At 27.6% G+C, this 14,339-nt stretch overlaps 1 protein-coding gene across 5 annotated transcripts in view; it reads left to right on the forward strand.

The window, feature by feature from the left end:
• The window catches only part of LOC122511358 (optomotor-blind protein-like), a 158,163-nt gene that overhangs the window by 55,948 nt on the left and 87,876 nt on the right, over positions 1–14,339 (forward strand). For 2 of the 5 annotated variants that reach the window (XM_043626535.1, XM_043626537.1), the window contains exons 3-4: positions 9,108–9,221; positions 12,204–12,366. In XM_043626535.1, coding sequence (XP_043482470.1) covers positions 9,108–9,221; positions 12,204–12,366 — 277 coding nt within the window. Of the gene's footprint in view, positions 1–9,107; positions 9,222–9,687; positions 9,802–12,203; positions 12,367–14,339 lie in introns of all 5 variants that reach the window. The other 3 variants (XM_043626539.1, XM_043626538.1, XM_043626536.1) reach the window with 3 other exon arrangements.

A 14,339-nucleotide genomic window follows, 5' to 3' on the forward strand; every position in this document is an offset into this window, starting at 1 on the left:
GGAATTTTTAATTTTTCCGACAAATAAGAATTTTATATGTATATGTGTGTGTTTTAGATGGAAATAATGCTGTGCGGAGAGAATTCTTGAGATGATCCTTAAATGTTTTGCGTCCTCAGCGGGGATTTAAGAGCGATGAGACGCCTCGTGCCACAACGATGGCCGCGCGCACTAAAAAGTCAAGACATGCAGTATTTACGGTTCACCCGTTACAAAACAGGCAAAGCATGAAATCGTGAGCGAAAGAGCGCGTCCCTAGGAAAATAAATGAGCATGCAAAAAGGGATGCGAGAGCAAATCATCGGTAGGCGCAACGCGCGATAAAATAAATTAACTTAAAGCTACCGGGTTGCGGATTCTTTCCGTCTATACGATAATGACGCGCCGTAAATAACGATTCGCCTTCGATTTATCGGCAAACTTTGTGTATAAAACGAAAGAGAAGTTGTATATATATATTGAGGAGAGATTGTAATCTTCACTTGTGTACAGCGGCATCTTAGTATTATTTTATATTCCATTTATTATATTCTGCTTTTGCATTGTTAGAATCATTTCTGTTTATCGGTTTCCTGTTCATTACGAGAGAAATAGTTTTCTGTGTGCCTCGCCCTTTTTATTTATTGTATCTCAAAATTCACGATTCTTTGACTCTTCTCTGAATTGATATCGAATTCAAAATCTATATTGGATTTTCGCTTGAAATTCTTTTGCTAAAAGAACACCTGTGCATTTAGTGTATAGTATCGTTTGTCTTTCGCCTATTTGTCGTTGCAGTATTGACTGTCGATGGCAATCTCTCCCTCTTCTTGTGCATGAGATTCTCGATTTTTGTATTCAATTATTTAAGTCCATGTTTTTTAGCTTTCGGCATCAAAATTACTCTCGATATTTGTTTTAGGAAAAGAAAGGGATTTTTTAAATTGAACTTTAGGTTTGACAATAATTTTCATTGTGTCCGTTCTCCTTTTTACAAGTGAGAATTGGAGAAAAATTTTTCTGTTCTGAATAATTTATTTCTACTATAACAATTCAGATTAATTCGTGGAAATTTTTTTTTTTGTATTTAAATACACGCTGAGAAATATTTTATTTAAACCAAATACAATTTATTGGAGTCAAATAAAAATTTATTTGTCACAGGACAGTAAAATATTTATTGTTTTGAATATAAAAATTTTATGTGGCAAACAAAATTTATTTGAACGAAATACGCAAATTATTTGAACAAGTAAAATTTATTTCATCCAAATACAAATTATTTGAACAAGTAAAATTTATTTGAACCAAATACAAATTATTTGAACAAGTAAAATTTATTTGAACTAAATACAAATTATTTGAACAAGTAAAATTTATCTGAACCAAATACAAATTATTTGAACAAAAATTTAATTTGAAATACAATTGAATTTTTTTATTTTCAATAATTTATTTGAAACCTGAAAAAATCAGGGAATTTTTATGGAAATCCTGGAAAATTATTGTTTTCTAAAGTTACTGTGCTTATTTTTAAAATCTAGTTTTTCTTAAATATTTCAAAATTAATTCAATTTTAAAAGAGTTGCGTTTACTATTTTCATAAATAGATAAACTTTAAAAGGTTTTAATTTGAAATTTTGTAAAATTTTAATATTGAATAAAATGAATTAAATAATAAAAATTTCACAGGAATTCTATTATTTACAGATTCTTTATAAATTTCTTCGCAATAATTCAATTATTTTTATAAATAATAGAAAACTTTATAGATTTTCAATTATTTTCATGAATAATAAAACTCATAGAATTTCAATTATTTTTATTACAATTTTAATAAAATTTCTCGAAAAATGTAATTATTCTTAAAAATTTTATTAAAATTTAACAAAGAAATTTAATTATTTTAAAAAGTCTTTCTATAATTTTTTTATTACAATTTAAGTATTATTATCAATACTTTTTTAATTAAATTTCTTGAAAGAATTGAATTATTTTCTAAAAATTTAATTAAATTCTTTTCAACAATTCAATTTTTTGGCACAATTTTTTTCAAAATAATTTTAATAGAATTCTTCGTAGAAATGTAATTAATTTCAATAATTTATCAAAATTCAATAATTTTCAATATCTACTATTTCAATAAAATTTCACAAAAGAATTTAATTATTCAAAAAGAAATATTACTAAAATTCGTCTCAAGAATTCAATTATATTCAAAAGTAATAAAATTCTTCGCAGAAATTCAATTAGGGTCGAAAGTTTAAAAAAATTCTCTTCAAAATTTCAATTATCTTTATAAATAATAAAATTTTTCTCCAAAATTCAATTATATTCAAAAATTTTAATAAATTTCTTGGCAAAATTTCAATTATTTTCAAAAAATTTTCTCAATTCAATCAAATTTATTACAGAGATTCAATTATTTTGAATACAATTTTAATCTACTTTCTCGAAAAATGTAAATAAATTTTGTTAAAATTCGTCTAAAAAATTCAATTATTTAAAAATTTGTTAATAAAATTCTTTATGAGAGTTCAATTTTAAAAAACATTCAATTATTCAATAAATTATTTATTTGCATTTTATTTGTATTTAAATAATTGAATTCTAGTAGAATTTTCTAATAAAAATTGATTTAAATATATGTATGAATTTCAGTTAAAATTTTAGATAATAATTAAATATTAAACTCTCTAAATTTGATTTAGTAAAATTTTTATTTAAAACTTAATAGGAATTTTTTCAAGAAATTTTGGGTAAAACTACCAAAAACTTTGTGTATTTTTACCCACAAATTATTCTTGGTGTAAATTACTTTCAAAACATTTTTGGTAAAATTACCTCAAAAATTTTTTACAGTGTAGTCATTTCTATCTAATTTAATAGTAAAATTTATACTAATTCAAAAGCAAAAAGTCAGTCACTAATTCCAATTAGTAAACATTTTTACTAATTAAAATTTGTAGAGAAAGTATTATATAGCGTGAATTTTTAGAAATAATTTTGAATTTTGAAAAGGTTTTAAATTATAATCTTTGAATGTTTGAATTTTTCATACTTTTAACTAAAAATTGTGTAGATTTAATTTTTTTGAAAATGATTAATTGAATTTTTTTTAATTTATTTGAAGTTTTTATTTTCTAATACATATTTGATTGAACAATATCCGAATAATCGGTGAAATTTTGTAAAATTGAATTGTAAACAAAAGAATTTGTCAATTCTCAAAGAACTTTTTCAAAAATTATTAAAAATAATTAATTTAACAAAGAATTTTAGTTTTAAATTCTGGAAAACAATATAATTGAATTGAAGTGATGAAAATAATTTTGAATAAGTTACAGTAACAATATTCTTTGAATATAAAATAATGATTTTATTAGTCGGTCATTTTTAATTTATTATAAATTGTTTAATTTCAAAAAAGGTTGATTTTAAAATCGTTGAACATCTTAATTCTTATGGAAAAATAATAATGAATTATTTAATTTTGTAAAATATAAATGTAGTTTTAAAAACCTGGAAAAATTCCGTTTTTTAACCTGGAAAAGTCAGGGAATTAATGAGCAAAAGCGTGGCAAACTTTGTAAAATAAATTTTTTCGTTTTAGATATATATGAGTACGCTTGGGAGAATACGACTTTGATTTGGAATGATTCACTTGATGAGCTGAATGAAATTCAATAAAGCTAAAATTTTTGATTCTATAAGCACACGCACTGATTGGCAGAGAAACGGGCAAAAAGGGCTGAATTTGACAGGATGGTAGTTTGGAATAGCATATATCAACGAAAATTTGATTCAGGATTCTCATCACGAAATATACTAAAAACATGGGGGCTATATCAGCGTCAGACTAACACGTAATTCGCGAAGATTCCCCTTAGGCTAAATATGTATGGTGCATCAAGATCGGACTCGAGCGATAGAGCCATAAGCTCGAAAATTGGCGCTGTCCGGAGAAACAAATACGACCGTGTACTTTTATATGGTTTAAAAATATATATGTGTATATATACACTCTCGTTAGTGATCGTGCAGGCTCCTACTAATTTCGTGGAAGTAATCTTTCTTCCACCTGCCACTTGAGAAAAATTTTTCTAGAATTCTTCTAGATATTTATATATATATATATATATATTTATATACACAAAACTTACGAAATCGCACCTTGTTGTTTGTTCTACAACGGAAGCAAAAAACGATCGTATACCTTTCATCAAAATCAACAGGTATCTTTCAAAAATAATGAGGCGAGATTTATTTTTTCAAAATATCTCTCTAGGCTCTGAAGATTCTTTTTTTTCTACTCGAAAAATATTTTTCCCCTCAATTATTAATTCGTTTATCATAATTATGGTCTTTTTTTCGTCTCTAGTTTAGGATTATTTGAACTTGGAATTTTAGTAGTAGAAAAAGTGAATTTTTTTCCTTCTCTTTTTATCTTGAAAAATATCGTCTTTATTTTCAGTTAAATTTTTTTGTTATAGAATTTTGTGTCTTATTTAATTCTTTTGCTCTAGAATTTCGTGCCACATTCAGTAAAAATATTGCTGTCCATTTTTTAATTTAATTTTTTGTTTTCGAATTAACTGCGAATTTAGAAAAAGAGGCTCATCAGTAAAAATCTTTTGCCAGTAAAAACATTGCGACATTTCTTAATTTAATTTTATGTTTTTGAATTAACTGCGAATTTAGAGAAATTCGAGCATCAAATCTTCTTCCAACATTTCGTCATAGTAAAAATATTCCCGTTCATTTTCTAATTGATTATTTTTTTGTTTTAGAACTAAATCCAAATTTAGAGAGACTTGCGGAGAATCGGTAAAAATCTGAACGAACGGAAGAATTCGAGAATTATATTCGAAAGATTAGTTCCAAGTAATTAGAATGAATTTCTATTGCTATGGTTGAAAATGTTTAAAGACGTTGTGGAAAGGAACGCCTGGTATGTCACTTTGGGCCTTATTTTCATCTCGAAAAGAGAGAATCCAGATATAGTCAACTCGAAGAGTGAGAGAGAGAAAAAGACTGGAAAAACTGGAGGTTGTAAAATCACTATAGTTATAAGTCAGTCAAGAGAGTTCTGATTTTTAGTAAATTGAAGGCTATAAAAAGGCAAGTTGGGTAATTTTTCCCTTCGAGATTTTTCTTATACATTTATTATTATCACGATGATGATGACTTTAAAAATCATGTATTTCAAAAGAATAACGACCGTTGTTACGTCGTTAAATGTCCCTTTTTTCTTCTTTATTGGCCATATAATTGAAGTATTTTAACACTTGTGCTTTCACCGAAATTAATTTATTTCTCTCATTACCATGATAAAAAAAAAAGATGGGTGTTTTTATTCTCATTATCAGTGTGAGACGGAGAAAATTATTACTTTATTGAATTGAGAAAAAAAAATTTTTTTTTAATTTATCGAAACAAGGTTTTGATAAATGTTTTTTTAATTTTTTTTCTCGAGGTTTTTTTTTATAAGAGGGGAAATATTTTGATGGACAGTAAATAGTCAATAGGTCATCGACACCTTTTATTCTCTTCTCATCGATTCAAGATCTCGTTGTGTGTGCGTGTATGTTTGGCTCACACCGCTCGGATAATCCGGCTTACAATTCGACTCAAACACTCTTGCGGACGTGAATGAGAGTAGAATTTGTCATTTATCGCGTGCGAATGTACCACGGGTGTGTTTATCTATTCTCTTTCTCTCTCTTTCTTTTGGTTTGAAAATTCAAAGTGCCTCGGCAAACAGTAGGCAGATGCGCCCAGAAAATCCCTCTGAACATCAAAGACATCTTCCTTCGTCTCCATCACCTTAAACGGAATATACTTTTTGTCATGCGTGTCGTCTATACTCTAATGTCGAGACTCGTCTTTTGAGAATAAAATTCCCGAAAAGAAAAATTTTTTTTAAGATCGTTCATTCAAATTTTTATAATATTGAATTTTCGTCATTTTTTCAGGAACATTTTTCTTGACTACGAAGAGGAGAAAACGAATCAAAAAATTGAAATTATGAAGATAGAGAAGTAAAAAAGAAAAGAATGGAGAAAAAAAGCGGAGATTCTGTGTAAAACAAGAAAGATGGAGTGAATAGCATTTTTAAAAAAAAGTGTCACGCTTATTATATCGAGGAGGGAAAAAAAATGTTTGTCGCACTTTAGGCCTCTCGAGGATTCCAAAAATCCTATTATCGCCTCTGCTTTCAATGGCAATTCGAACTTGTTGACTAGATGGGCATCTCGCCATATTTATTACGCCGTCTTTCTCTCCATTGTCTCGCTCAGCATGCTCAGACGACACGTTTATAGCGCCTAATTACGGTAATTGGCCTCTACCGATACCGACACCGAGGATACGACCGATTAGTACGCTTTCAGAAATCGAAACGCCCATTAAACTGTCCTTACGTTGTCGAAAGTCGCTAACCTTTTTATTAGTTCCTACTATAAAACTCAACTACCATCACTATTAAAAAAAAAGAAGAGAGGAAAAAATATGTTACCGAGAGTTAGAATTGTCAGGATTTCTAAATTAGAGCAAGGCCCTTTCTAAATTGAAAGATTCTCTTGAAATTGTTTCTCCTTTTTACTATTTTCGCATATTTTTCACTTTTTCGAAAATTAATTTCTTTTCCAATTTTTTGTACAAATACATAATATTTGCAAAAAAATTAAATTAAAAAAAAAATATTGGATCTTTTTTTTAATTTGGAAGAAGTATTGAAAATATTTTTTTAATTTGAGTCAAACATTATGAAGGTTCCTGACCTGAAATTAGAATTTGAAATTTTCTGAATGGATGCAAAAGTGCAAAGAGTGAATGTAGAGATATATTTTCTTTTTTCTTGGTTTTTTTTTTGAGTGTTGATACATGAGTGAATATTTCACTGGCACACGACCTAACACCCTATAACATCGCTGGATAGTCACTTGTAAAGCACGATGTAACGATATTAGACGAGTCTGGAGAACGTATGCTTATGCACGTTTTGCGGATGCACTTCTCAAGTCTTGAGCGCTTCTTCAGTTTGTCTTGAGATTCTCGTCATAACTCCGAAATTCTTCCCCGAATCTCTCAAAATTCAACCACAACTCTATATGTGTACATTTCTTTTTTTTTTATTTTATAAATATAGAATTTCTTTAAAAGAGGGAAAAAGATTTTTTTGTATTTTTAAAAATAAATTCGTTGGTGTTGCAAAAAAATTTATTTTTAAAGTGCTTGTAAAAATCGATCCTGCATTTTCTGCGGAAAATCATAGTATAATATGACATTAAATTGAAAAATAATATTAAGTCCCCGAAATTTAATGCAAATAATATTTTTGGAGATATTATGCGATGAAACTTTGAATAGAATAAACTTTCGATAAATTTTAGTTATAAAATGATAATTAGAATTATTGTAAATTTAGTTTGTAACGTTAGAATTAATTTTAATTCGTAACAAAATTCATTTTGCAACTTTCAGAAAACATTGAATTTTGTTAAGAATTAAGTGAAATAAAAATAGCTTTTTTGCCAGCATATTTCAAAAAATGTAATTTTGCATCCACGTAGAGAAAAAATTGGAATATTTAATAAATATTCAAGCATAAAAGTTCAAAAAATTGTAAAATTTTCCCTCCGATTGAAGAAAAAACCGATTTAAAAATGTAATTAAAGAATTGAGTTAAACATACGAGTAGTATTGAACTTTAATTTTTAAATTGTTCCAAATGACAATGACGTTCAGTATATAACAAGAGTGTTAGACTCTCGAGATTTTTGTTCGCGCCCGCGATTCCAGGAATCACAGTGTATATGTTTGTTAATACTTCGGCGCCTTTTGCGGCATCCTTTTGACAAATAAAATAATTAGCCCACCACTTACAATCGTCGCGGCGAAAGTTGTACATTGATTCTTTGCACAAGGTGGTCTCGTTTCATTCCAGTCAAAGTCAAATGCATTGAACCTTGACAATAATATCGTCCTACCAATTTTATTATCTTGTTAGGCGCGTCTGTACTCCGAATTGGGAGATCCTTATGTACTTTCTTTTTTTATTCACAATACATATAAATATACATCTCTCCCCTTAGCCGACAATTAGTGGGAATAAACTTAAAGTTCATATTTACTCCGAGAAAATTGTTTTATCGCTTTTTTCCTTTTCTTATTTGTTCTTTTTTAAAAAAACGAATATACTGGCAAAAAAGTATGTTAACTACAACAAAGCACTCGATTTTTATTTTTAACACCACGATAAAATTTTCGAATTCGAACGAAAAAAAATAATTTATTTATTGCTTTTTCCTTTTTTTCGAATTCGAAAAAAATAGTTTATTTATTTGTTTACAAAGACAAAAAATTTTTAATTGGAATTTATTGCTTTAGAGTCTGGATTTTTTTGTCGTCTAATTAAATTTTTTAATATTAATTAAAAGCGAAATTGGAAAAAAGAAATTTTTATATTTTATACTTTTGTTTGTGATTCTTCGAGTATGTGGTGGTAATTGTTTTAAGTGTATTTTGATGTAGTTAATAACATAAAAATGTGGAATGTCTGCAATTTCGTTTGAGAGGCGCTCTGTCGTACAAAATGGCCGAGCTATTCCCAAGAACACGATCTGGTTTTTATTTCATAGCTTTAACCGGGTACGACCTGCTCTTTGAGTGACAAGACGCGTGATTGACTCGTGCACGTTTCTATTTCAGTCAACCTTGCATTTTTCGAGACATTAAAAGAGCAATTTGCAAAAAAACAAAAAAGAAAAAAAGAAAATCAGCGATTTTTCTCTTTATAATATTTCTCTGTCAATATTCAAATTCTCAACTCAAATTGTTAATTCAAACTCTCGATTTAAATTCTCAATTTGATTTCTCAATTTAATTACTCAATTTAATTTCTCAATTCAATTTCGAAAATTGAATTGAATTTATTTTTTTGAAATTTGGCATAAAAATCGTTTATTTTTTTTCGTTATTAAATTGTACTAACTAATTTTATTTTCAGGCTGATGACGAATTTTTGTTGATAATATTCTCTTAGTTCTAAGAATAATATTTATTTAAGCATTAAAATATTGGAAGTTTGACTCTAATTGAAATGTAAATGTTGATTGGGGGTCTAGGCAGATGTTTCCTCAGATGAAGTTCCGAGTTTCCGGTCTGGATGCCAAGGCAAAATATATTCTACTCCTGGACATCGTGGCTGCTGACGATTACAGATACAAGTTCCACAACAGGTAGAATTTGGGGATCCGAATAACGATTTCCAAAAAGCTCCGTTTGACGATTCGACGACTATTTTTTTGCTTACATTTTCAAGTGACATTTGAAAAAGTCCATTAAATGCAACAATTATTATTATTCGTTCATAATCAAATTTTGTTCCAAATTATTTTCGATTTCAATTTCGATTTTAATTTCTTTTTCTATTTCATTTGCAATGTCAATTCCATTGTCAATTTATTGAATTAATAAAATCAAAATCAAAACATTAAATAGAAAAAAAAAATTAAACAGAAAAAAGGAAAAAGAGCAAAAATATTAAAGTAATTTTCAAACCGAGCTTTTTCGGTATATATCGATATGCAACAATTAGAAATACGAAAAATGCTCCTCGTCCTCCCAAATTTTTGTTGATAAATTCTGTCAGTGGACGAAAGAAAATACTAAAGGTTTGCTTTTGCGATTGCAAATTGTTCGCAGACGCATGTTTCCTCCGTTTAAAGTGAGGGTGTCCGGATTAGACGCGAAGACTAAATACATACTTCTAATGGACATCGTGGCATCCGACGAGTACCGATATAAATTTCACAACAGGTGATTATCGTTTGCGAAAAAGAAAATCGATTAAGACTCATTGTTTTCTACTCGTTCAATTTTCAATTCTCAAAATTTTTTTCCAACAAAATTATTTCTTCTCCGTTAAATTTAAAATTTCCAACTTTATCGAGAAATTAATTTCTTTGATTTGTAATCGAAATTCTTTGATTCTTTAATTCTGCTAATACAGAGAATTTTGAGAAATTTGTTAATTTTTTTTTTTGTTGAATAAACGTAGAAAAATTTAAAAGCACTCTGTGCCTTGATCGGCTTTTTTTTTGACAAGCAACTTGCTTTCTAAAATTCTTAATTAAACGCTAATTGAACTGTGTGAAGCGTGCGCTGCGAACAATTCCTCATACTGGTCGAAATGTTTTTTTTTCAACGAAATATAAGAATATATAGAAAAAAGTCAGAAGGAAATATTAGGAAAAGCTTTTTTTTGGGAAAATGACAATTGTCATAAAATAGAAAACTGAATAATTTATTTTCATTAATCTGGTTCGAGAATTTTTTTTTAATTTTACAGAAATAGATTTAATTTTTGTGATTTACGACTATTTTCTAATGCCAGAAGGCAGAAATGTTATTTTTGTTCATTAGGATTGTTTATCATTTTACCTTCGATAAAAATCTTCGAGATAAAAGTTTAGATTAAATTTTAAGTTTTGCTTAATAGTAAAATTCGAAGCGAGATTAAAAATTCAACTCAAACGGAAAATGCGTAGCGAAAGGAGAATTCGAAATAAAATCGGAGAGCCATAAAGAAAGGAAAACTGTTGTCAAAGTCAAAGTTGAAAATTTTACAAGAGAAATTGATAAAAATTGATAAAAACTGATAAAGAATAAAAATTGACAAGAAAATTTGAAAATTTAATTAAAATCTAGAGTTACGCTCAAAAAAAATGTCTATAAAATAACCAAGTGGGGAAAAAATATAGAAAAATTGTAAAATAAAAAGATTCTTGTATCTAAAATAACATTTCGAATAATTGTTTCGAATAATTGTTTCAAATAATTGTTTCGAATAATTATTTTGAGTAATAGTTCGAATAATTATTTCGAGTAATAGTTGGAATAATTTTTTATTGATTGAATAATTAATAAAATTTAATAAATAAAAATTTCGCAGAAGAGGTCCATTATGGAGGAGAGTGAGAGGAGGAAATTATTTCGACTTGTATGGGAATCGCAAGCTTTCGCATTCGGCAAACGGCTGAGATGTCCGCATCAGGTGACGATGGCGGATGTTTGTTAATATCTCAACTTTATATGGCAATAAAAATCTGAGAATATAACTGTGAGAGTTCGGTAGTCAATTTTGTTTCTTGGGAAACGAGTAAACGGACATCTCAGCCAGCTGAAAATCAACACACCGCAGACAATATTGGGAAGGCAGACCCCACAATGAATTATTCCCTCAAAACCGTGACCGCACGTTTCTTTGTAACTCGTTCTGTTTGGTTTTCAACTTTATAATCACTTAGTTCCCATTATCATGACAAGGAAATGGTATAATCAACGTCACGTGCGCGAGACACTTTTAACAATATTAAAATAATCGCATAAATATTGGAATTTTTTCACAGTATTCAAATATTTAATATGTTTTTTATTTACCTTTTTTTTGTTATTTACGTGAATGTATAAAAAATAGTAAATAATTTAAATTTACTGTTTGTTTTTTTGAATCAAAGTTATTTTTGTTAATCGTTCTTTTTTGTCATCAAAATTTTTGTTGTAATCGAAATTATTCTTTTTTTGTAATCAAATTTATTTATTTTGGTAATCAAATAATTCATTTTCTATAAATAATAATTTCGACTGGAAAAATAAATTTGATTGTGAAAAAAATATTAGTCATCATTTTCTTGTCCTTTTTGACGCAATCAAAACTAAATTTATACTTTGCGAGGTCTGCCTTCAATAGATCCTTAAGGAAACAAAAGTTTTTTGAGAAATAAATTTCCTGTTGGAAAATTAATTTTTCTTCTGCTATTTAAAATATTTATTGTTTTACAAATTGTTTAAGTTATTAAATAGTTATTTTCACTATTCATTTTTAGTACTGAATTTCAATTTTTTGTTCGATTCTGAATTTTTTTGGTTTTTCATTTTTAGAGAGCAAAGAATGTAAAGAAAAGAAAGAGTAAAATTTTTTAGACAAACGAATGAAAAGAAAGAAAAAGAGAAAATTTTTATAGAGAAAAGAGTGTAAAATTTTAGAGAAAAAAAAGTAAAAGTACATAAAATTATTTTTGAAATGTAAATTCTCAAAAAAAACTTTTGTTTCCTTTTTTGCGTATTTATAAAATGAATCTAAGGAGCAAAAATCGGAAAATAATTTTTCATTCACAATTCTCGAAATTAATATTATTTTTCTCTATTTTGTCGAGCAGTAGATGGATGGTGGCTGGCAAAGCGGATCCGGAAATGCCGAAGAGAATGTACATTCATCCGGATTCACCGAGCAGCGGAGAACAGTGGATGCAGAAGGTCGTGAGTTTTCACAAACTTAAACTCACAAACAACATCAGTGATAAGCACGGCTTTGTAAGTACTGTACGTAACGCCAACCAAAAATTTTACTTACTTAATAGTTTTTAAGTTATATAAATTTAGAGGATATAGAGATGCTTTTGCTATTAATCAACATTTTTTTTTCTCACGCTGCTTTAAAATATTTCAGTTTATCCGCGCATAATATGTGACTCACTCTAAATATTATAGACCACCAACAATATTCCACGAATTTCGCGAGATGAGGGTCTAATTTATTTTCTTATCCCATATAAGAGAGTCATCTGCTTTGGGATTATTGGACTCTCTCGATTCTGTGTATAAAAATTAATTTCGGTTTGTTTATTAAAATATTGTTTCCTGCACGAAACAATATTTTAAACAAACCGAAATTAATTTTTATATACAGAATCGAAAGTTTGTAGATAGGAAAGAGAATTAAATTTTTATTTAAAGAAAGGAATTTTATTTTTTTCGTATAGGTATTTAAATACAATTTCATGAAAAAGAATTTCAGTTTTTTATATTTATGCGTATAAAAAATATAGTTTATCACGTTTAGACACTCTTTAAATTTAAATTTAAAATTCTTTTACTAATTGAGTGGGCGAATTTGTTGACCAATTAAATAGAAAAAATTTTTTTACTAATTTTTAGACAAGAATACTGATATTTTCGAAAAATATCTATTAATCGAAATAGTTTTACTTTTCAATAGTTATTAATTATTATTTATTAACAACTATTTTATTTTAATTCGTAGATATTTTACTATCAAATTAGTTGCCTTCTGCTAAAAATTAGTAATTTTTTTACTAAAAAAAAATTTTGCTTTACTTTTTGGATAAAAATAGTCTTTTTGTTGAAAATCGAGATTAAAATTAAATTATTATTAACAGGAATTAACAGTAAATTAATTTTAGAATATGCAAAAAGATTCCGATTATTCAGAAAGTGAAGAAAATTTGGAGAAGAAAGAAATTTTTGTATTTTCAGATAAACTTCACAATTGAAAATTGAGATTAAAATTAATTTACTATTAATTTTTTGAAGTTGATATGAAAAAAATTCTGAATATTCGAAAAGTGATGAAAATATTCAGAAAAAGAGGTTTTTCTATTTTCAGATAATCTTCATATTGAAAATTGAGATTAAAATTAATTTATTATTAATTAATAATAATACGAAAAAAATTCTCAATATTCGAAAAGTGATGAAAATATTCAGAAGAAAGAGATTTTTCTATTTTCAGATAAAAATATTCTTCTTATTCAAAATTGAGATTAAAATTAATTTATTATTAATTAATAATATGAAAAAATTTCGAATATTCAAAAGATGTAGAAAATATTCAAAAGAAAGAGATTTTGCTCTTTTCGGATAAAAATATTCTTCTTATTCAAAATTGAGATTAAAATTAATTTATTGTTAATTAATAATACAAAAAAATTTTGAATATTTAAAAGATGTAGAAAATATTCAAAAGAAAGAGTTGCTCTCTTCAGATGAAAATTGTATCGAGGAGTACCTCTTGAAAATTGAGATCATAGAATTAATTAAATTAACGTCTTTATGATTGGACAAATTGATTACAGGGTTGTGAATGCAGGGTTGAAACAAATTGAAACGAGACAGAAGATTGATATTGAGATTAAATAAATTGATGTGGTTTCGAGAGTGAAAAGGATACAAAGAAGATAAATGGTGGTTTTTATTTTCTTTTTGAAGATTGGTGAACTGTCAAAAGTCTTATAAGAGAAAGAGAGAGAGAGAGAGAGGCGGCGGTAATCCCAATGAGATCGGAAAAGATCTGTTCATTATAAAAGCAAGATAGAACAATCGAGACTATCGGATTTCCTGAGGGATTCTCACCAGCGAGTAATTCTAGGATTAAGTTATCGCGACGGATTTCGCCGTCAAGTACAGACGAGAAACCCTCTTGGTCTATTAGCTCCTTTTCCATGGTTCCTTTCTTGTCACCACCTTCAATCTCTCTCGAGGGTCTAGTGTAGTGT

Source organism: Leptopilina heterotoma, unplaced genomic scaffold, assembly GCF_015476425.1.
Source record: "Leptopilina heterotoma isolate Lh14 unplaced genomic scaffold, ASM1547642v1 Lhet_81, whole genome shotgun sequence".
In the NCBI taxonomy this organism is placed as follows: domain Eukaryota; kingdom Metazoa; phylum Arthropoda; class Insecta; order Hymenoptera; family Figitidae; genus Leptopilina; species Leptopilina heterotoma.